This window comes from Ceratotherium simum, chromosome 38 (genome assembly GCF_057802395.1).
Source record: "Ceratotherium simum simum isolate JZ-2026a chromosome 38, ASM5780239v1, whole genome shotgun sequence".
Taxonomy (NCBI): Eukaryota; Metazoa; Chordata; class Mammalia; order Perissodactyla; family Rhinocerotidae; genus Ceratotherium; species Ceratotherium simum.
In genome coordinates this window covers 15,419,218-15,442,882 of record NC_141937.1, presented here as the reverse complement: position 1 = coordinate 15,442,882, position 23,665 = coordinate 15,419,218, and the positions used below count along the sequence as shown (strand labels likewise).

Below are 23,665 nucleotides of genomic sequence, written 5' to 3'. Positions count from 1 at the left end.
AGAGAGCAAACTAGCTCTCTGATCTTTTCTTATAAGGGCAGTAATTCCATTTATGAGGGCTCCACCCTCCTGACCTAATCACCTCCCTCACCTTCAAATACTGTCACATTGGGGAATTGGATTTCAACATGTGAATTTTGGGGGGGGCACAAACATTCAGACCACAGTGCCACCTTATACTGGACAGCCCATTTGAGAGGGATGCTCATGTTTCCTCTAAGTCTTCCTTTCTCTAGTCTAACCCCTCTTAGTTCTTCAGTTGTTTTCCATTTGACGTGATTTCATATCTCCTCACCATCCTAGCTACTCTAATCTGAACAGATTTATTTTGCTTACATATACGGCATTCAGCAACGAGTGTGCTACTCCAGGTGTGCTCTGATGAGCTGAGAGTAGAGTGTGAGTACCATTTCCCTTATTTCAGATATTATAATCTCATTAATAGTTGAAATACCTCAGGACAATGATGGGTCAGATACAACTGTTCTTCTCGTCTGAACTGTTTTACTTCTACATGTCCTTCAATTTGTCAACTTTGTCGATAATGGATAAAATTTTAAAAGTCTGTTAACTGAAAAAAAAAATCTCCATTTCAAAGCCAGGCTCTCAAATCGTACTTAATAGAGAATGGTCTTGGGCAAGTTCATTAACCTCTCTAAGTAGCAGTTCCCCAATATTTACCTGACAAGATCATTGTGAGGACTAAATTAGTTGTAAAGTGGATGTAAAGTGCTTAAAACACGTGGTGAGTGCTCAGTGCATATTAGTGCTAATAATCTTTGCTATTATTACTTATTCCAAGAGTTCTGAGAAATGCTTATTTTAGTACTGAACAAATAGGAAGGGTCTGTGGCTTCATTATATTTTTAAAGTATCATGTAATAGATCTAATCTGGATCTACAAGAATAAAAGTCATGCATAAAAAATTCGCAGCCATATGTTTGTCCAAATTCCTCGACAAATTAGAACAAAATAGAGCTAAGTTCTGACATTAGTTATTCATTTGTTATGAAGTGATAGAACTGGTGATATGTTATAAAGAGTGTTTACTTCTCATGTCTTTAATATTAAAAATAATTGTATTAACATTTTACCAGAATGATTATTGCTTTCATATAAGTCTAAGAACTGTTGCTGTCTAACTTATTTTGGAAAGATTAACATTTTTGAAAATATAGAAGCTTGTATTAGTTTTTGTCTTTGTAAAATATTTGTTTTGGCTGATACATTACAACACCACAGCATAGCCTTTTCCAGATTAAGATGCTGAGCCGAAATGTCAAAGAATCACTGCAAAAGAGATGGGATTTTCCCTCCCCCGTGTAATTTAGTTAGTGAGAACCACAGCTGGGTAAACCTTTGGGGGGAAATTATTTTCAACTATTTAAAAACTTTTATATTGGGAAAAGAGACATACATTTGTGAATATCGTAGAACCAACTAAACTACTTGAGGATTGTGGGTCAATTCCTAAGGTGATGGGGTATAGCTTAGTAGCAGTGACGGATTTACTGAGCGCCTGTGGGATCCAGAGGCCGTCAGAGACATTTTGGAAAAGTTATTTCTCTTCAGTGTCTTCCATTAAGAGGTCTACTTGGATGATAAGGATGTTCACTAAATGCTTTTTTAAGATGCTTTTTAAATTTACTATTAAAAGAATATTCAGAGCAGAAGCAATCTTTGATGCTAAGCCATATTTCAAGAATGACTAATTTTTATACTTCTGTTCTTTTTATAGCATCTCTTACATACACACACACACACACACACAGACGCACACAAATGGTTTGTCAGACCCAGCTTGTACTGGTTCACAAAAGCCTATTGTTAAAATTTTCAGGAGTTTTATAGGCCGATTGATGTTCGACAAGTAGCTTGAAATTTGCCGTGGTGGGAGTATTTACACCATGGAAATTGGTGAATGCTACAAATCAAAGCCTTTATTTTTTGCCTTGGACAGCTGGTTGTTAAACACTTACACAGCACACTTGCACGCCAAAGTATTTCTTTAAATAAAATAAAGGCTATCAGCACTGAAGATGGTTTAGTATGGAAGTTTATGTGAGAAAAAAAATAAACTGTTTTTTTTCCTGTATTCTCAGGGATACGGAAAGATCGGAGAGGAGGGAGAATGTTGAAACACAAGCGCCAGAGAGACGATGGGGAGGGCAGGAATGAAGCAGGGCCCTCTGGAGACTTGAGGGCTTCCAACTTTTGGCCAAACCCTCTCTTGATTAAGCACACTAAGAAGAACAGCCCAGCCTTGTCCCTGACAGCCGAGCAAATGGTCAGTGCCTTGCTGGATGCTGAGCCTCCTCTCATCTATTCCGACTACGATGCTAGCAGACCCTTCAGCGAGGCTTCCATGATGGGTCTGCTGACCAACCTTGCAGACAGGGAGCTGGTTCACATGATCAACTGGGCGAAGAGGGTGCCAGGTAAGCACGCTAAAGCTCGACTTTTATTTTAAAGTCAATAAATATTCATGAACTGGTTGTGATGTCATGGGAGAAAGAGTGGGAAACAACAGCTTGTTATCTAATTGGTTTCAAGGGTACATCAGAATTTGATCATTTTCAGTATCAACACACTGTAATTCTCCTGGAAATTAGGAAATGATGTTTTAAAATCAAAATCTAAAAGATTAAGGTCTTTAACCTGATGTCATTTATTTTTAACTCATTCTCCAAAACATCTGGGGACACTACATAATGAATGCGTTTAATATTCTAGGTTCACAGTGTCAGGAATTTTTAACACTAAATGATCTGTGCTCTACAAATTTTAATATTGAGGACTTTTGGGGCCGGCCCCGTGGCTTAGCGGTTAAGTGCGCGCGCTCCGCTGCTGGTGGCCCGGGTTTGGATCCCAGGCGCACACCGACGCGCCGCTTCTCCTGCCATGCTGAGGCCGTGTCCCACATACAGCAACTAGAAGGATGTGCAACTGTGACATACAACTATCTACTGGGGCTTTGGGGGGAAAAATAAATAAATAAAATTAAAAAAAAATATTGAAGACTTTTGTTCAAAACACCTTAATTATTAATAAACATTTCCACCTTAAAAATATTTTCTTTTAAGGCATTTATGGACTAAAGAGGTAATAGTAGGCTTCTTTACTGAATGCCAATTATTTGCTCAACCATCTATTCTTAATATTTTATGAGAAAGGTAATAGGATAGAAAAATAAATTAGGTTCTCATCCCTGAGAGGAGCTTGTAGAAAGACATGGTGGCTGAAGTGACGCTTGGTCCTTCAGTTGATTCTCTCAGAACTGATGTTCCTGTAAAACTTGACTGTTGGCTCTTGTTGTTCAGGGAGAAGACTAGTTGTTATGGAAACAAGACTAGAAAATGACCTCCTCCATGCCCCACCATATCCATTCAGGAGCTAACATAAATGAACCAAGGCAAGAGGAAGTTAAATCTTTTTTCTGGGCTTATAGATCAAATGAGTAATGGATTTAGACAGAGATTGTCTCATTTGGTTCCTTTTAATAGATGATATGAATTATTACCTATGAAGCATGGGGTGTTTTTCATTAAACCAAATAAATGTGGAGTTTCATACTTGCACTTCAAAGTTCACCAATCTATTATAGGCCAAGTGAACATTTGTCTGGCCTTAGAGACTAGTTCATGTATTTGCATATATTAACATATAAACATGTGGCCTTTTGAATAAGAAGCCAGCAATGTTGTGATCCAAACTAGAGGGCATCCATTTAGGTGGTGGAGATTGGGTTACATGGAAGCATGGGGATTAACAGGCATATTTAGATTTTCAGGGTCAGTCCAACTGGCAAATAAAAACTCCCGACTATTTTTGGAATTACGAGTTTTACTGAGCGCTTACCTACCTTAGCATTCTCATGTGAAGCAGATCCATGATAAGCAAATATTGGAATCTAAATGTAATGTGGTTATAGGTTTTATCTTTATATTTGTTATTGCCTTTTTAAAAAATATTTTGGGAGAAGAGAAACAAACAAACAACTAATGGCCATAGCCCTAAGAACCAACTCCTAATTGCTAAGTTTTATTGTCCCTGAAGCATATATTTTCCCTCATGAAGACTTGATGATATTAGTTTGAGTATTGCTGAACTCAAGTAGCTATCTTTCATACTTATCAATAGATTCCCACCACGACATTTTTCTAATTATAAAAATTTGAAGGGTATTTGAAACAACTGGGATTATGTTCAAATACATTACCAGTGGGTGAAGAATTCATGGCAACAATCTTCCAAATTTAGGAATAAAATGGAGACAGAAATCAAGAAAAGAAAAATATTATGTCCTTGCTTAGCCATCTCATTGTTAAACCCAGAACTAAACACGTTTATGATAATGAGATGTGTAGCAAAACCTCTCTATAATTTGATTATGCTAGTCTAAAAGACTTGAATGATTCTAAAATCCTTGGGGCCAAACTATATCTTGTTGCTCGGTGGTTTTTAAAAAAAGAATGAAATTATATATTTGTGTGTATATGTGTGTGTGTGTGTGTGTGTGTGTGTGTGTACTGTTGGAACACAGCTGTTGTAAATCAAAAGCCTCCTTGTCTGACCAAGCAGCATAAAAATAGTCATTGACTGTAAAAAGATGAAAATGAGGGAAGAAAAAAGCCTTCTGGAAAAACCTTGAAGATGACTGTCAAGTTTTCAGAAAAATTGACCAAGTCACGTTTTGAAAAGCTTTAATATATCCAAATGTCATCTGTTATTTAAAAAAATGGCCCGCATTGAAAATCTAATATAGATAATATTACATTTATGTGGTAATAGTTTGAGAATAATAATAGTGGTAATTTTAAAAAGAGGTCATAGAAGGCATCATTAGTAAGAAGATTAGCAAGAAAGCCAGTTCTAGAAGTACCTGGAGTTAGCTATATGATACAAAAACCTGCTTGGGACAAGCCTCAGAATGATTATTAATAGAATAGAAATTGTGAATTGACTTCAGTTTTTAAAATTCCAGCTTTATTGAGGTATAACTGACAAATAAAATTATAAGATACTTAAAGCGTACATAGTGGTGATTTGATATATGTATCCACTGTGAAAGGATTCCTTCTATCTAGGTAATTAACGCATCCATCACCTCACACATTTATCTTTTTTTAGTGAGAACCTTTAAGTTCTACTCTCTTAACAAATTTCAATTATACAATACAGTGTTATCAACTATAGTCACTATGTTTCACATTAGATCCTCAGACTTTATTCATCTTATAACTGCAAGTTTGTACCTTTTTACCAACTTCTCTCTATTTACCCCGTCCCCCAGCCCCTGGCAACAACTTTTCTACTCTGTTTCTATGAGTTGTACTTGTTTTTAGATTCCACATAAGAGTGGTACCATCCAGTATTTATCTTTCTTTACTTGGCTTGTTTCACTTAGTATAATGCCCTTAAGATCCATCCATGTTGTCGCAAATGGCGGAATTTCCTTTTTCCTCATGGCTGAATAATATTTCATTGTATATGTATATACTACATCTTCCTTATCCATTTATTTCTTGACAGACATTTAGGTTGTTTCTGTATCCTGGCTATTGTGAATAATGCTGCCATGAACATAGGAGTGCAGCTGTCTCTTCAATATCCTGTTTTCATTTATATTGGTTATATACTCAGATGTGGAATTGTTGGATCATATGGCAGTTCTAGTTGTAATTTTTTGATGAACCTGCATACTGTTTTCTGCAGTGGCTGTACCAGTTTACATTCCCACCAACAGTGCACAGGGTTCCCTTTTCTCCACGTCTTCACCAACACTTGATATCTCTTGTCTTTTTGATGAGAGTCATTCTAACAGATGTGAGATGATATCTCATTGTGGTTTTGATTTGTATTTTCCTGATGATTAGTGATGTTGAGCACCTTTTCATTTACTTGTTGGCCATCTGTATGACTTCTTTGGAAAATTGTCTATCCAGTTTATTTTTAATCAGATTGTTTACTTTTTGGTATTGAGTTGTATGAGTTCTTTACATATTTTGGATATTAACCCCTTAATCAGGTACATGATTTGTAAATATTTTTCCCATTTGGTAGGTTGCTTTTTCATTTTGTTATGGTCTCCTTTGCTGTGCAGAAGCTTTTTAGCTTGATGTAGTCTCGCTTGTTGATTTTTGTTTTTGTTGTCTGGGCTTTTGGCATCAAATCCAAAAAGTCATCGTCAAGACTGATGTCAAGGATATTAACCCCTATGTTTCCTTCTAGGAATTTTATTGTTTCAAGTCTATGTTCAAGTCCTTAATCCACTTTTAGTTGATTTTTGTATATGGTGTAATATAGTGGTCCAGTTTCATTTTTTTCACTTGTTTTTTTTCAGTTTGTGTGTACCCTTAAAGCTGAAGTGAGTACCTTGTAGACAGCATATAGATGGGTCTTGTTTTTTATCCATTCAGCCATTCTCTGTCTTTTGATTGGAGAATTTAGTCCACTTACATTTAAATTAATTATTGATAGATATGGACTTACTATTGCCATTTTGTTAATTGTTTTCTGGCTGTTGTGTAATTCCTTTGTTCTTTTTCTCCTCTCTTGCTTTCTTCCTTTGTGATTTAATGATTTTCTGTAGTGGTATGCTTAGATTTTCTTCTCTTTATCTTCTGTGTATCTATGATAGGTTTTTGCTTTGTGGTTACTGTGAGGCTTACATAAAACATCTTATATTTATAACAGTCTATTTTAAGCTGATAACCACTTTGAACACATACTAAAGCTCTACATTTTTATCCCTCCCCCACACTTTATTTTTTTTATTTTTTATTTTTGGTGAGGAAGATTAGCCCTGAGCTAACATCTGTTGCCAATCCTCCTCTTTTTGCTGAGGAAGATTGGCCCTGGTCTAACATCCATGCCCATCTTCCTCTACTTTATATGTGGGACACCTGCCACAGCATGGCTTCATAAGCGGTGCATAGGTCTGTGCCCAGGATCCGAACTTGTGAAACCCTGGGCTGCCGAAGGGGAGCATGCGAACTTAACCACTATGCCACCAGTCCGGCCCCCACACTTTATGTTTTTGATGTCACAATTTACTTCTTTTTACCTTGTGTATCCATTAACAAATTATTGTTGTTATAGTTATTTTTTATACTTTTATATTTTAACATTCACACTAGATTTATAAGTGATTTACTCACCACCATTACAACATTCCAGTATTACGAATTTAACAATATATTTACTTTTACCAGTGAGATTTATACTTTCATATGTTTTCCTGTTACTAATTAGTGTCCTTTCATTTCAACTTGAAGAAGTCCCTTTAACATTTCTTGTAAGGCCACTCTAGTGTGATGAACTCCTTCAGCTTTTGCTTATCTGATCTGGAAACTCTATCTCTCCTTCAATTATGAAGGACCACTTTGCCTGCCAGAGTATTCTTGGTTGGCAATTTTTTTCTTTCAGCACTTTGAATATACCAACTCACTCCCTTCTGGCCTGAAGAGTTTCTGCTGAAAAATCTTGCTGATAGTCTTATGGAGGCTCCCTTGTATGTGGCAAGTTGTTTTTCTCTTGCTGCTTTTAAGATTCTCTCCTAGTCCTTAATTTTTGAAAATTTAATTATAATGTTTCTTGGTATGCATCTCTTTGGATTCATTTTATTTGGATCTCTCTGGGCCTCCTGGATATGGATGTCTGTTTCTTTCCTCAAGTTAGGGAAGTTTTTAGCCATTATTTCTTTGAAAAAGCTTTCTGCCCCTTTCTTTCTCTCTTCTCCTTCTGGGATCCCGTTAATGCTTATATTGGTCCACTCGGTAGTGTCCCATAAAATGCTTAAGGTATCTTCACTCTTTTTTATTCTTTTTTCTTTTTGCTTCTCTGATTGGGTGAATTCTACCATTCTGTCTTCAAGTTCACTAACCTTTCTTCTGCTTGATCTAGTTTGATGTTAAACCCCTCTTATTGATTTTTTTTCCATTTCAGTTATTGTAGTCTTCAGCTCTGTGATTTCTGTTTGGTTCTTTCTTACTTTTTCTATCTCTTTGTTGAAATTTTCACTTTGTTCATATATTGTTCTTCTAACCTCAGTAAGCCTCTTTATAACTGTTATTTTGAACTCTTTATCAGGTAAATCACTTATGTGCATTTTATTAAGGTCTGTTTTTGCAGTTTTTTCTTGTTGTTTTGTTTGGATAATATTCCTTTGTTTTTTTATTTGCCTTGACTCTCTGTGTTGGTTTCTGTGCATTAAATAAAACAGTCACTGCTCTCAGTCTTCACAGAGTGGCCTCTTGTAGGAGATGAACTGATGAACCTTTGTGATTGTCCAAGCCACCTTCTTTGTTTTTAGTGAATCTCACTAGTTGAGGGTGTGCAAAGACCTGTCAGTGTACCAAAGGGGAGGATGTCAGTCAGCACCTAGATGAAGGCTAATTGGAAACTGGACCCTCAGGGAACTGCTTTTAAAGTATGTAACTAGTATGCAACTAGATCTCTTTTAGGTAAAGACTGGGAGATGTGTGTTTCTGTTGGCTGCTTCTGCACTGAGCCCTGAGGGGATAAGTGGTTAGAAACTGTTTCTTTGCTACAGTTCTGCGGGACTGGTGAATGCAAGCCCATTGGCCACCAGAGCCAGGCGATCAAAGGATGCATCCCCTGAGTGGCAGCCTCAAAAGCCAGGGTGCCAGACATGTGTATAAGCTCCTTCCAGGGCAATATTGGCAATGTGAAGTGGGTTACAGGGAGAATGAGGAGATGGTATCTATTGGCCTCCCTGGTCTCCAGGAAGTATTTTAGTCAGCCCCTAGATGATGCTAATTTAGAAGCTTGATCCTCAGGTAGCAGCTTTTAAGTTAGGCTAATAGGCCTTTTACAGGGAAAGACTGAGAAATGGGCATTTGTGTCCACTCCCTCTGTGCTGAGCCTGGGGAGGATAGCCACAGTGAGTCCTTGTGACCCCATTAAGAACAATTTTTTTTGTTTGCTATAGTCTTGCAATGGGTGCAAGCTTCATTGGCTTTCAGAGCTAGGCATTTTTGGGGCCTGTCCCTCAGGTGGAAATCTTAAAAGTTGGAGTGCTAGATATTGGATCCAAATCCTTAACTCCTCAGGGAGAATCTGAAAGTTGTGAATTCACTCCTGATGGCATGTTGCCGTGCCAGGGGTGGAGTTTATGGCAAGAGTGTGTCTCAGCCTTTCCTACCCATTTCAATGTGGGTATTTTCTTGTTTGCCTGATATGGAGAAACCACTCAGCTAGTTTCTGGATTTCCTTCAGAGGGAATTGCTCTGTGTGTAGCTGTAGATTTGTTATGTCCACGGGAGGAGCTGAGTTCAAGAGCCTCCTATGTCACCTTCTTGGACCAGAACCCCCAATTGACTGCATTCTGAATGATGAATTTTAATAAAAATAATCAATACTATTGATTAGTAGACTATTTTAGTAGTTCTAGAAATATTATTTTACTAACAGAATATGTCAGAATTTTCAAATGTTGGTGAGTATAAGTTGAATTTTTCTTTCTCTTAACAGCTGGGGCATAATTTTTGATTTCATATATCTCTTTACTCAGAATCAAGATGTGAAGAGCATTAGGCATTATACTAGTGTGATAGTCAAGTTCCAATCTGTGAAGTACTTATATTAAACCTGGCTAAAGATCACATCAAGAAATTAATTTTTTTCTTTGTAACTTAAAAACAACATCAACAAAAATGATAAAACCTACCTACCCAGCTCTGACAAGGAGTTCTTTTTTTATAACACGTGTTACATATCTGCTTTTTGGTATCTAGCTATAGAGAAGGCTTTTTTCTCTGAAATTTGTTAATCTTTAAAAAGCATTCTACATAGTCTATCCTTGAATGAAGATTTAGTTTTAAAAGAGTTAGATTATTAAATCTTAATTTACTATTATACCGTACAAGGAGAAACGCATCAATAAATGTAACATCATTTAGCTGAAGGTCAAAAAAGGAAGAAAATATGAGGCAAAATTTGTTATATTTTTAATTTCTGCATCACACTCAATTGCATCATTGACTGGCTGATTCTTAGTTTCAGTGTTAATGAAGTTCATTTGACTTTTGTTTCCCCAGAAGCTTGAATTGCATCATGAAGCTGTTACTTTAATTTATTAAAAATTATGCCTTTTCTAAAATTCATTATAATTTTATGTACCTCAAGGGGAATTTCATATTTCAAGTTCATGTCCTAGTTCTGTCTATTTAAATGAATATTTGGATAAATATCTAGCCCTGGACTCTTTATTGCCTTTTAAAAACTGATAACTGATAACTGGCAACCTCATTGACCCCTGGACACAGATCTGGGAAGGTGTGCTGAAGCCGCTGGCTCAGGAAGAGGAATAAAGGGAAAATGACAGTTGAGCTCTGTGTCGTGGGAAACACGCTACCTTAACCACTTCCTCATTCTTTTAGTGGCAAACTAGACGACCTTTCTCCTTCCCCTTTCCTGCCCAAGTCCCTCTCTACTCAACACCAGCAGAGTCTCTTCTTCCTTCTGAGCTCTGACTCTCTACCATTTTATTTTGGGTTCCCTCCTTGCTCAATTTTGGCCCCAGGGGGAGAGGATCCACTTTTTTTGGGCATGTCTCTCATCAGCCCCAAGCTCAGAACCTTCTTGTGTTGTCTCTGAGGGTGCGTGGTTGTCTTAGCCATTCCAGGTCTCAGGGCTTCTTCTGTCCCTGTGTTCACCAGGAATTCAGTAATTAGCTTCCCTGACATGAATACTCATCCTCATCATTCAAATTAGCAATGAATAGAGTTCAGGAAATGCTTGTTGAATGAATGAATAGATGAATGAATGAAAGGTGCCCTTTGAAACTCCTTATTGTAAGAAATCTCTGAGCCCTATTAGAACTCGGTTTTTCCACAAGGTAGAAGTGATGTTTAAGGCTGTGACATTACTCTTTTTTGCCTCTCTTCAGAATCCACCTGCTGTTCTGACATCTCTCTAGCAGCTGCCTTAGCGAGACTCATTTCCAACCTTTCTTTTGTAAGGGACAGGGGCAATATCCAGATGCATGGACAGAGCTTGAGCTCTGAGGACTTTAACAGGCTTCACTTGGGTAGCAGCAACTTAGTTTCACTTAGTGAGTGTAATTTAAAACTTAAAATGGGCAGGGACAAGGGATCAGGGAGAGGACACATATTTCAACCTGGGGATTGGAAGCATCTTCAAGGAACACATTCTATTCTGGGAGATTTCTGTGGATTCCAGGGACTTGGCAAGCCTACCCAGGACTCCGATTCCTAACCTATAATCAGACCAATGGACCCTGCTCTCAGGCTGTCGTGGTGTTCCAGCCTGTTTTGGCATGGCTTGGCGATGAAAAATAAGGTGACATGGAAGTATGGGTAACATCCTGAAAAGGTGACAGATATGTATGTTTAAGGGTAAGATTTATGATTTAGATTTTGCAACCATTCCTTAATAAGAGGCTTGAGACTGGGTTAGAATTACCCTAGCGTGAATGGTGGCAGCCCCTCTGGGCTGGCAATGTAGAGCTTTCTTTAGAGTTCTCCATTTCTAAGTCAGCCCTGCCTGACTTCACTGCTCCTGTGGAAGCTTTAGTTGAAACCCAAGGAAAGCAGCTACTTAATTTTTCTTTCACGTGAAACTTTGAAGCCCTTATAGATGCTTGTTGGCCCAGGTGCTATTAAGCCTTGAAAATTCTTTTCTTATCCTGAGAGTATTTGAGAAAAATGCCCCATCTGGGCCTATTTTGCTCCACTCTCCTCAGGGCTCTGTTTCAGTGAGTCTGGGTTGGGGCCCCAGAATCTGCATGTTTATCTTGAGCCCTGTGGACAATGTGTGGTCCTGGGTGTCCCCAGGCCACCCTATGGGGAGTGTTGGCCTGTGGCTTGTGCTACTTCCAGTGGGGATTTGGCATGGAGAATGACAGTTTTTTTGTAACTACTTATGTGCTAAACAGATATATTACTATTGAAGGGTGTTGAAGTGTGTTGAGTTGTGTCCCATCAAAAAGACATGTTGAAATCCTAACCCCTAGTATCTCAGAATGTGATCTTATTTGGAAATAAGATCTTTATAGAAGTAATCGAGTTCAAATGAGGTCATTAGGGTGGGTCCTAATCCTTAAAAAAAGGAGAAATTTGGACACAGAATTAGACACACACAGAGGGAAGATCATGTGAAGACTCACAGGGAGAAGACAGCCATGCGATTGGAGTGATGCATCTCCAAATCAAGGAATGCCAAGGGCTGCCAGCAAACACCAGAAGCTAGAAGAGGCAAGGAACGATCCTCCCCTAGAGCCTTCAGAGAGAGCATGACCCTGCTGATACCTTGATTTCAGACTTCTAGCCTCCAGAACCATGAGGCAATACATTTCTGTTGTTTTAAGACACCCAGTTTTTTGTGTTTTATCTGACAGCTCTAGGAAACTAATACAAGATGTATAAAAAATAAAAAATGCTTGTATTTTTGAGACAAAAGAAATAAGGAACTTTTGATTTAAAGAGGAAGGTTTGGCTCACCTAGTGTAGGGTTGGCTAATCATTTACTCTCGTATTTTCTCTTCTTTGCCTGCCCAAGTGGTTCACTGAACTTCTGGCTTTGAAGTTGATTTAGACCTTTAACAGTTCCATGCATCTACCTGGCGAATAACTTTAAAAAATTTTTAACCCACAGAAGAACGTTTTCATCTGGTACTTTAATAGTTTCCCTTTTTACATTTATATCTTTGATCCATTTGAATTCATTCTGGTATAAGTATGAGGTGTGGCTCCAACATTGTTTTATGCAGATGGCTGCACAGTTGTTTCAATTCCATTTGTTGAACAGCCTCCTAGAGAAGTATTTTTAAGTCTTCTTTTATAGTTGACCTTCCAAGTTTACTCTTTGTTAAGAGCTTTAAAAGTAGAGCAATAGATGTGACCCAATGGTTTACATGTTTGGTTATTTTTCCCAATTCTGAAATCAAAAAGGAAATAAGTGATTTACTCACAAATTATACATTTTGCCTAATTTATATCAACTGAATATATAGTGTGATTAGTCTGTCCTGTGTAGATATGTTTCATAACATTCTTTCATCTTAGAAATACGAGGCAAAAGTTCATGAGACTTGATATATGTAGAAAAGACCAATGCTGATAAGAGGTAATCAGGTGAATTACCATTTGATATTCAAAGGACAGAAAAATGGTTCCCATGGGGCCAGCCAGGTGGTGCAAGTGGTTAGGTGCGCGCGCTCTGCTGTGGTGGCCCGGGGTTCGCTGGTTTGGATCCCGGGCATGCACCGACACACCACTTGTCAAGCCATCCTGTGGCGGTGTCCCATATAAAGTGGAAGAAGATGGGCACGGATGTTAGCCCAGCGCCAGTCTTCCTCAGCAAAAAGTGGAGGATTGGCAGATGTTAGCTCAGGGCTGATCTTCCTCAAAAAAAAATAAATAAATAAAAATTAAAATAAAAAAAACCCAAAAATATGTTAAAAAAAAAGAAAAAGAAAAATGGTTCCCAGGAGAGAAAAAGAAGGATGTACCAGGCTTCTCTTCTCTCTTTTCTCATCTGTTGTAGGTGTCTCCCAGATACTGCAGTACTCAGCCCTGAGCACTCCTGTTGCTTTTAATCAACTTGAAAAGTTAATTCACTCAGAGCTTCAGCTCTTAACATTTAGGCTCATGATTTCCAGATTTCTTTCTGAAGGTCCTAAACACCTAAGTATTCAGTTCCTGCTTTCAGCTGCCCAGAGGCCACCAGTTAAATGTCACACTTCCACCAATGTCTCTGAAACCAAACGAGCCATTTTCTCTTTCTCCCCCTTAAAGCAAACTCATTTGTTTCTCTTGATCCTCTCCATTTCCGCCAGGGACTCCACCTTCTTCTTTATCCAACTTTGGAATCATCTTCGTGTCTGGCTCCTCTTCACCGTGTACCATCAGTTCTTCCTCTTCAGCATCTCTAGATTTTGGCTTTGTTTCCCTTCTGCTGTCACCAGCCTGGTCCACATGCTCATTGTTTTCCAAGACTGAATTAGTGTAATATCTTCCTAGCTGGTCTTTTTGATTCTAGCTTCTCCTCCCTCCAATCCATCTTACTCATCACCACCAGAGTAATATCTGTAAATCACATTTCAGAATGCTCCACTCCCTGTATTAGGTTCCTATGGCTGCCGTAACAGTGTTTCACAAACTCGGTGGCTTAAAACAATGGAAATTTATTCACTCACACTTCTGGAGGCTGAACATCTGAAATCAAGGTGTCAACAGGGCTGTACTCTCTCTGAAGGCTCTACGAGAGGGTCCTTCCTTGCCTCTTTCTAGCTTCTGGAAGCTGCTGGCAATCCGTGGTGTTTCTTGGCTTGCAGATGCATTTCTCCAACCTCTGCCTCTGTTGTCGCCGATGTTCTCCCTGTGTGTCTGTGTCCCATTTTCTCTCTTATAAGGACACCAGTGATATTGGGTTGATACTCATCCAGTATGACCTCATCTTACTTGATTACATCTGTAAAGATCACTTTCAAATAATATCACATTCACAAGTTCTGGGTGGATATGAATTTTAGGGGAGACAACTATTCAACCAAAAATTTGGCAGTGGACTTTATTTTCTAACTTAGTAGTGGCTTTAACAGATGAATGATAGTGTCCTTCGAAGCCTAAGTTGCAGAATTAGACTACTCAGGGCACCTAGCCCTAGATTAACCTTTTAAGACAGACTCTTGGGAAGGGTGTAGAAAAGCTGCCCTCCAACTCACCTCTCCCATCTTATTTGATTTCTGCTTTCCAACATGATCTCCTTACCCCACGCTTTCCCCCTGCCATTCTCCCCTTCATACAATGTGTTCATTTTATTTTTCTTTTGCTTGAATCCCAGCATCTCCCTCTCTCTTTCAATTCTATGCCCATTTTTTTCCCTAAAGGGACACCTCAACTTCTACTTCCTTTCCGAAACTTCAAACTACTTTAACCTGCATAATCTTGAATTGAATTTGCCATCACAGGACAACCAGTCCTTGGTCCAGAGTATCTTGTCAGATATGTATTGATGAACTAAATCAACTGGGGTCTAAAACACAGTAACAGTTCTTAAGCTTTATTCTTATTTCACTAATGGTGGATTTATTGCTGGGTAATTCATTTATACTTTGGCTGAATTTCTCCTTTTAGATGGAAAGATGAATAGTTTTTGTTGGCTGGGTGTCTATTTTTTTCCAGGAGACTGTCAAAGGTGAAGTATTCCTAAAATCTGAGTTTGACTTGCTTAAGCCATGAACTTGTTCTTTAAAAGTTGTATATGTGCAAAATGAATTTATATTACATGAATCGTATTTTAAGTGTAGTAAGGGTGTCTTTCATTTAAATAAAAACTACTACAGATATTTATGTGAAGTGAGCATTCCTTTGACAAAACACATATTCTCCTCCTTTTTATTGAAATATGATTCTTCACAGATTGAGATTTCTTAACATAATGACCATTTGGACTGGCTATAATAGAGCTGCATTCTCAGAATGACCCTGAAACTGTGTGGCTTCTCCAAGATACATGTGGCTGACTTTCTGAGTCACTGCACTTGGTCTTTTGGCTTAATCTAGTCTGTATCCAGAGGCTTGGAATCTATTTACCCCTAATGGTGGTATACTTAGACCTGCTGTGGGCTTAGCCTCTGTGTGTCCTAACCATCAACATGGCCAAACTGAAGTTCCAACTTCCCTGCTCTCCGATGGAGGTTACACCTCTGTGACATAAGATGTTAGTTTTCCTTAGGGAGTCGAAGATCAGAGAACTGCAAAAAGGAGAGAAAATCAGTATTGACTGTAACGAGACCTAAGTAAGTGGAGCCATAAAAAACAGTGAAAACCGTGGAAGCATTCTCAGAGTGGAGTAGAATTAAAAGAGAAGAATTCATCTATTTCCTATACAACTCCCTATATAACTGATAATTTCTAAGCTCACTAAATAGATTTGAAATTTGTTTCATACCACCACTATGTTATTGCTTTATTTCATAGGAACCAGAGAGCTCTAATCAATAGATTTTCACTGTAGTCCTTACATTAGACTACACTCTAAACTGACTGAATGTTTATTTTTGGGACAATCATTACTTCTCTTCCCCCACCCCACACCCTAGACCTAACACTCAAATAATCATGTTAAGCATTTTTCTTGCTAGTGTGAAAATAAATCCAGTGCCTCAAGCAAGTGGTTAAACACTGAAGTAGATTGCAACATATTAATATTAGACTAGATATAACATAGATATATGTTCCTTTTCTCTAAATCAAATGCTTTATTTCCCAGAGAAGGCAGTATAACTATTCTCTTAAGGTGATTCATAGCTGAAAGGTAACAGTCATTAGGTAAATAGATGCCCACTCTACACCCCTGCAGTTGCACAGAGGGTGGAAAATTAGAAAAAGCACGGTGGTAAAATCCTTTTATTACTGATGGTATTTTAACATGAACAGGAAGGTAGATACAACCTTGAGGTTGTTTATGTTTAATTTTTAAACACACCTGAGTCACTGCAAGCTGCTTGGTGTTTAGTTCATCATTTTCAAAAGGATAAGTGACAGAATTAACTGTTCCTGGTCAGGGAATCTTAGGGTTTCAATTTTGTTACTTAGGGTTTCAATTTTGTTGCCTTGGTTACTAAATTGTGCCGTGCAGTTCGCTTCACTTTGAATGGGCACTTCCTTTAGGAACATTCTCCCTTGTAAGTAAATTGCTTAATGTGTTAAAATCTAAGTTCTGTTTGGAAATTCTTAAGTCAAATTTACCATGATTTAGTTTAAAAAACAAATGGCCTTCTCCTTTTGGTTTAGGATTTATCACTTATTTCCACCTAGCAGAGACCTTAACACAATCATATGAAAAATTAGAAGTGTGATTGCTAAATAAAGGTGAAATTTAATAAAATGGTGCCCTTCTTTAGAGAAAATTAAGGTTTCTCTTTGTAGCATAGCATGTGTTTATTATGTGACGATTTTATAAACATGAAATATAATAAAATGATGGGCAGTTCCTTTCTCTGGAGGGTATTAAAAGTGTCTCTTCATAGAATAGTGTGTCACATAATAACATTTGATCCTTTTTACCTGGTCAAGATGTTTGCCTAAACTTGCTTAGGGTGTTTGAAATGCATATTTGAAGACTAGCAGATAAATGCTATGAATTTAAAAACTCATTCAAGGCCTTGAGCTGTGGAAGGATATTTTCCAAAGCATGCATTCAAATTATATCTGGCAGTGTTTTCCTTCCTGTATCTGTAAGGCAGAAATGGTATATAATCAGATTTGGTTTCTCTTTATTGCTGTACACAATTCAGAGATATAAACTGAAAAATATATTGCCCCTTTCTAAGAAGATCTTGAATTTCCCTGTCTAGAACAATAGTGCCTTTATATTGGGTCTGTGGGTGTGGTAGACTCCACTGAGACTGGTTATGAAATATAAAGATGTGTAATCAAATATTCAATTATTATCTAATAAATATGTAGTAAAACACATGGCTCCCAATCTTCATGCAATCAGAGAGATCTCCTTAAATATCTAATTTTCTTGCCTAACAAATAGCATACTACCTTGACAGAATCTTTAGCATGAAAGTGATTGTCAAAACTGGAAAGTGATTATTATTAGCTTATTTAACCAATTTCTAATTTGTCTGGACTATTTTTAATAAATGGAGCTTGAGAATATATCCTAGAAACCACATTTTTTAAAAGGAGGTATATTCTGGAGATGGATAGTGGTGATGGTTGCACAACAATGTGAATGTACTTAGTGCCACTGAGCTATACATTTAAAGCATGGTTAAAATGGTAAATTTTATTTTACGTACATTTTAACACAATAAAAAAGGAAATATAATGCTTTATATATAAAAAGGAACCAGGCATTGCATGGCAAAAAAGTAATAGATAAAAATGATACTAAATTCAGAGGTCATTTCTCTTGTCTAAAACTTTAAATTTGATTTTTAGATAAGAATATAAACATATTGCAAGAAGATAAATTGATAAACCAATGAAGTGGAGTGGGAGAATGAAATAGAAGCAGGCTGTAACTCAGGCTCCTATAGATTCCTTTATAATAAGATCACAGTGTCATTCATTTAATAGTTATTTAATGAGTTCCTCCTGTACTAGATACTGTTCTGTGTGTGGGAATATACTAGAGAACAAAACTGACGAAATTCCTGCCTTCAAGAAACTTCCATTCTACTATGCTACTTCATCACATGAGGACTATGAATATGGTTATTATGGTTTGCCCATTTTATAAATGGAGAAATAGAAACAGAGCTGAGTTGAGTAATTTATCTATTACAAATAGTAGCTAACTATGTGTCAAGCACTGTTCTAAGCATTTTACCTGTATTAATTTAGCTGAGTGCTTTTATTCCCATTTTGTGGATGAGGAAACGGAGGTATAGAGAGGTTAATAACAGAGTAGTTTAGTATTAGGGGAACAATTTGGATTCTAGAAATTTCTTTTGCGAAACTCTTTGAGTAGGCTAAAAAAGTGGTTTCACAGTTTTAGAGTTGTACCATTTTGTTGTTATTTGATTTTTTAAAAAAAATCTCCTCTCTCTTTCCTTTCCTATAACATAGATATCACCAAGGTGTATATTACAGTGATTTAAGAGCATGACCTCTATCTTTGGATAACCCCAGCCCATAATAAGTACTCAATAAATATTACCTATTATTATAGTTGTTGGTTTGACGTTGTTGATATAATTAATTTTTAGTCTTATTTTTTTTTTTTTAAAGATTTTATTTATTTTATTTTTTCCCCCCAAAGCCCCAGTAGATAGTTGTATGTCATAGCTGCACATCCTTCTAGTTGCTGTATGTGGGACTCGGCCTCAGGATGGACGGAGAAGTGGTGCCTCGATGTGCACCCGGGATCTGAACCCGGGCCACCAGCATTGCAGCGCGCGCACTTAACCACCAAGCCACAGGGCCGGCCCTAGTCTTATTTTTAAGACTGTTACATGTATACAATAAAATCATGAGATAACCTGGCATTTTGCAAAACTAGGCTAGAAACCAGGTTTTAAATGCATTTTAAACATTAAGCACATGTATTTCTTTTTATTTGTGTTATGTGATCTGTCTTCATGCTTTTATGCCTTTTTTCTAAATAATCTTATTGCCACTAATCAAAACTAATTGAGATTTGATTGTTGTTTCTTCACATTTGTTTTGTTTTGTTTTTGCATGTTGTTACAATGAAGAAAAAAACATTTCTGAGTTATATCAGCTCCTGCCAATTTTTCTGAGTTAATGTTAACTAGAAATCTTGGCTGCATTTAAATGCTTTAAGCTATCCTACAAGCTTAAAGTATTTATACATGCAAATATTTCGAGGAAATAGGAAAGAATAAAAAGGTAAGAATACTATCTATTGTAGAAGAAATCCTATTTCAAATATAACTATTTTAGGATTAGAATCAAGCATATATAATGGAAAACCCCAAAATAATAGTGGCCTAAACAATACAAACCTTATTTTTCTCTCACATAAAATAGATCTAGACTTCTCTAACAGTAGTACAGCAACTCATAGTCAAAACAATCCAAGCTCCTTCTGATTTTCTGTTCCCTATCGTAGCCCAAGGCTTCCATTCTCAAGGTCAGCTCCTGGCCTAATCTGGTTACTGGAGCTTCAGTCTTCACAGCCGAAATACAGGCCACAGGACAGTGGAAGAGGGGAAAGTCAGCAAGGACACACTTGGCTGAAGCAATTTCCTTTAAAGAGCCTTCCCGGAAGTCTTACTGAGCACTTCCTCTTATGTCTCATTGGTCAGAACTTAGGCTCTGTCTGGCTGCAAGGGACATTGGGAGATATAGTCTTTAAGATATGCACATTGTATTTGGAATAAAATCTGAGTTTTATTAATAATAATGAGTTGAATAGACATTTGGTGGGCAAATAGCAGTCTTTGCTACAGTAGTAAGCTTCAAATCATGACTGGAGAATTGGATATGCTCTTTAATGAATATTCTGACTTACTGAGCGTCAACATGTATCATAGACTAATCATCATTTTAAGAAAGAACACAAAAAAAACAAAATTCACACGAAAGGTGGATTAAAAAAAAAGCTACCGTTTATTGAGTGTTTATTGTCAAGCATTGTGTGAAATATCGTCACAACACCCTTATGAGTTAGGGCCTCTAATTGTGGCCATTTTACAGATAAAGAAACAGAGGCATCAAAATGATAAGTAGCTTTCCCAAATGTGGCACGGGCTAAGAAGTGGCGGAGCTCTGGTCTGGCTAACTAACTCTGTGCCCACAAGGCCATTGCACGATGCTGCTTTACTTCGTAATCTAGAAAGTGTTTCAGGATGTTGCAATTGGGCATCATGAGCATCGATTATCATTTTATGTTCTGTGAAAAATTTTGGCCATTTAAACTATTTGAGTGTTGGGATTCTGTACACATGTGATTGTACTGTGTGCATATTTAAAAAAAATGTACGCTATAGGTCAAATTACACAGACTCACACTTAACTCTGAGAACAGTTCTTACAGGGAAGGAAAATTTTCTCCATGTCAGGGAACATGTTCTGAGCATGAGTGGTGAAAAATATCACCTACTTGTCTTCAGAAAGCACCACTACCCTGAGTCCCAGAACCCTGCATCAGTGCGTTGAGAGCCAACAGCTTCAGTGACCTGAAGTTTTTGCATCACTTCTGCTTTTGCCCCTGTTTGGGATTCAAAGATGATGAATTTGAAGTGGAGTTCTACTGCTTGCATTGGAAGAGACAAAGTTTCTGTAAGAATGTGTGTGTGTGATTAGAGAAGCTCCGTGCATCTGCAGGAAGTGCCGCCATTATCAAGGAGAGTGGAGTGGGGTGGAGCAGAGAGTGAGGAGGGCTGTGGGCCAGGACTGGCATCTCTCAGGGGCTCCAGAATCACTCACCTAAGTAAATAAATGTAGACGTGTGTGTGTCCCCACCCCCACCTCCCCCCCCCAGTGTATGAACTGGTTATCTTGGGACTGAAATGTTCAGCAGGAAGTGTCCCCTCTTCAACCCTCACCTTCTCAAGTGTAGAGCTTGGCTTGTTTCTTCCATCTTTGTTTGAATCATTTCATTAATCAACCTTAGTGAAGGATCGTTTAGTCATCCGTGAAAGCTTAAACTCTTTATTTGTTAGGAATCACTGGTGCAGCACACACCTTTTCCTACCCGTGAACAAACTCAAATGCGGATTTTCTCATGAGTTTTTCTTTTTTTAAAAAAAAGTTTCTTGGGTTAAATAATCACAAGCCTCTTTTCTCGTCTCTCCACTCCCTCCTGATCTTATTGTTTCTCAGCCTCTATATTCTATATTCCAATGGGCCTGAAGTGTCCCCACGGCAGTGCTGTGGGTGGATGCTATCTAGTGACCATCTTTTGAGGGACCTGCAACCCTCAGAGGTTGCGAAGCTGGATTGGGGGAATTCTTGGAGTGTGGATGATGAATTTGAGACCCATGAACCCAGGGAGTTTGACACATATTGTAATGTGTCTAAACCTTTTTGTCATTATTGCCTCCCAAAATAGAAACATTTAATTTAATATAATTTAATTTGGTGAGAACAATTAAATACTAAGGGATAAGATTTCCTCAGGTAGCTTGAGCTTTGGAAGACCACAAACCATTGAAATATCTAAGATTTTTTGATCCTCCAGAACTAGGTTTTGCCCCTCAGGGATGATAATTGCCCCTGATGACAATACATGCATTAATATAAGATGTCTGTTACTCTGTATGAGCACATAACATTGAATAATATGTCTTACACATGTATGAGCTATGTTTTCAAACGTTTGTACACCCATGGAGCCAGTAGATTGTAAGTTCTATGAGGGCAGACATTTTTATCTATTTTGTTTACTGTTATACCTCCGGTTTCTAGAATAGTACCTGGAATATAGTAGGTACTTATTAAAAATTTGTTGAATATTGCATGATTAATAAAATACAAATTTAGTCTACACATTACTGATCCCAATATTTTTGGTTATTGTGTATTTTCTCAATTAACACTCACTAAAAGGACATTGACTTATGTGTATGTTTAGGGGAGGGGGTAGGTGTAAGTCCGCAGACTTAACTGATGTTCGGATGAGTCTCTGCACTTATAAAAGTGTGGAGAAACACTGCACTAATGAGCCCATAGTATGGTTGGAAATGGCAGCTACCAATTCATTGATTGCTTTGTTCATTTAGCAATTTTCATTGAGCATGCTGGAAGCCCAGCACTGTTCTGGGTGCTTAGGATACAGCAAGCCCTGCCTCCCTGGTGCTTAATATTGTAGTGGAGGAGAGACAAAAAACCAAACATGATGAACAAGTAAATTATCTATATTTGGAAGAGGACAGGTACTGTGCACAAAGGAAAACAAGAGCTGGAGACAGGGGAGCAGAGATACTGGGGTGGGGGGAGGGGTCAGGTTAGAGTACGCCTCATGGAGACAGCATTTGAACAACACTTGAAGGAGGAAGTGAGAGAGTTAGCCATGTGGAGGGAACAGCATTCCAGGCAAAGGGTCCAGCAAGTGCAGAGTCCTAAAAGCAAGAGCAGTTCTGGAATATTCTAGGAACAGGAAGGAGGCCAGTGTGACTGGAGCAGGAGGAGGCAGGTGTGAGTCAGGAGTGGGAGAAGATGTGGTCAGAGAGGAGAGAGAGAAGGGGAGATCATGTGAGTCCCTGTGGCAACTAAGATTTTGGCTTTTATTCTGAGGGAAGTGGGGACTCATGCAGGACTTTAAGACACATACTATGACTTACATTTACAAGAGTCCACTTTGGCTTGCTGGTTTGAGAAGAGACACAAAGGGGGCCATGGGTTGAGCCAGGGACAGCAGTTAGGAGACCACTGCAGTAAAGTAGGTAAGAAATGAGGAATGATGGTAGCTCTGACCAGGATGGTAATAGAATGGGCGGTGAGGAGTGGTCACATCTTGTCTATATCTTAAGATAGAGCTGATGGGATTTTCCTCATGGGCTGGATGTAGACTGTGAGAGAGAGAACAGAGTCAAGGATGACTCCAGTTATTTTGGCCTGAACAATTAGAAGGTGGAGTTGTCAACAACTGATATAAGAAAGTCTACAGGTAGAAATTTTGGTTGGGGAAAGTCAGTACAGTTTTGGCCATGTTGAGTTTGAGATGTTTTCAGACAATCCAAGTAGAGATGTCTGGGATTCGGGAATGAGTCTGAACTTGATATAATGTCACGAGTCCTCAGCATAGAGATGATGAAATCACCACGGGAGTGAGTATAAGAGAAAAGAGAAGGAGACCAGTGTTTTTATGTTTCTTTATCTTTAGCTTATATATCTACTCTATTGTTAGATTATATCACTTTTTATTAACATCAAGAAATTTTCAAACACCTGAAAAAAATGGAGAGAAGGGTATAATTCCCTCCAACACACTTGTATATATATGTATGAATACTTTAAAGAAAACCTCAGACATAATATTTATGGGTGCAAAAATATGAATACCTCAGTATATATCTCTACCAGAGAAGGGCATTTTAAAATATGGCCTCATACCATAAATATGTTTAACAGTAAAATAACTAATAATTTCTTAATATTAAGTTCCTAGTTTTCCCCAGTCATCTCAAAAATGTCTACTTACGGTTGATTTATTCCAACCAGGATCCAAACGAGGTCCAAACACTACATT

The 23,665-nt window shown here is 38.0% G+C and overlaps 1 protein-coding gene across 6 annotated transcripts in view; it reads left to right on the top strand.

Annotated features, from left to right (window-relative positions):
• The window catches only part of ESR1 (estrogen receptor 1), a 268,749-nt gene that overhangs the window by 109,729 nt on the left and 135,355 nt on the right, over positions 1–23,665 (top strand). For all 6 annotated transcript variants that reach the window (XR_015550092.1, XM_087424944.1, XM_087424943.1 and 3 more), the window contains 1 exon segment: positions 2,104–2,439. Coding sequence is in view for 5 of the 6 variants with exons in the window: in XM_087424944.1 (XP_087281070.1) it covers positions 2,104–2,439 (336 nt within the window). In the remaining variant the exon portion in view is untranslated.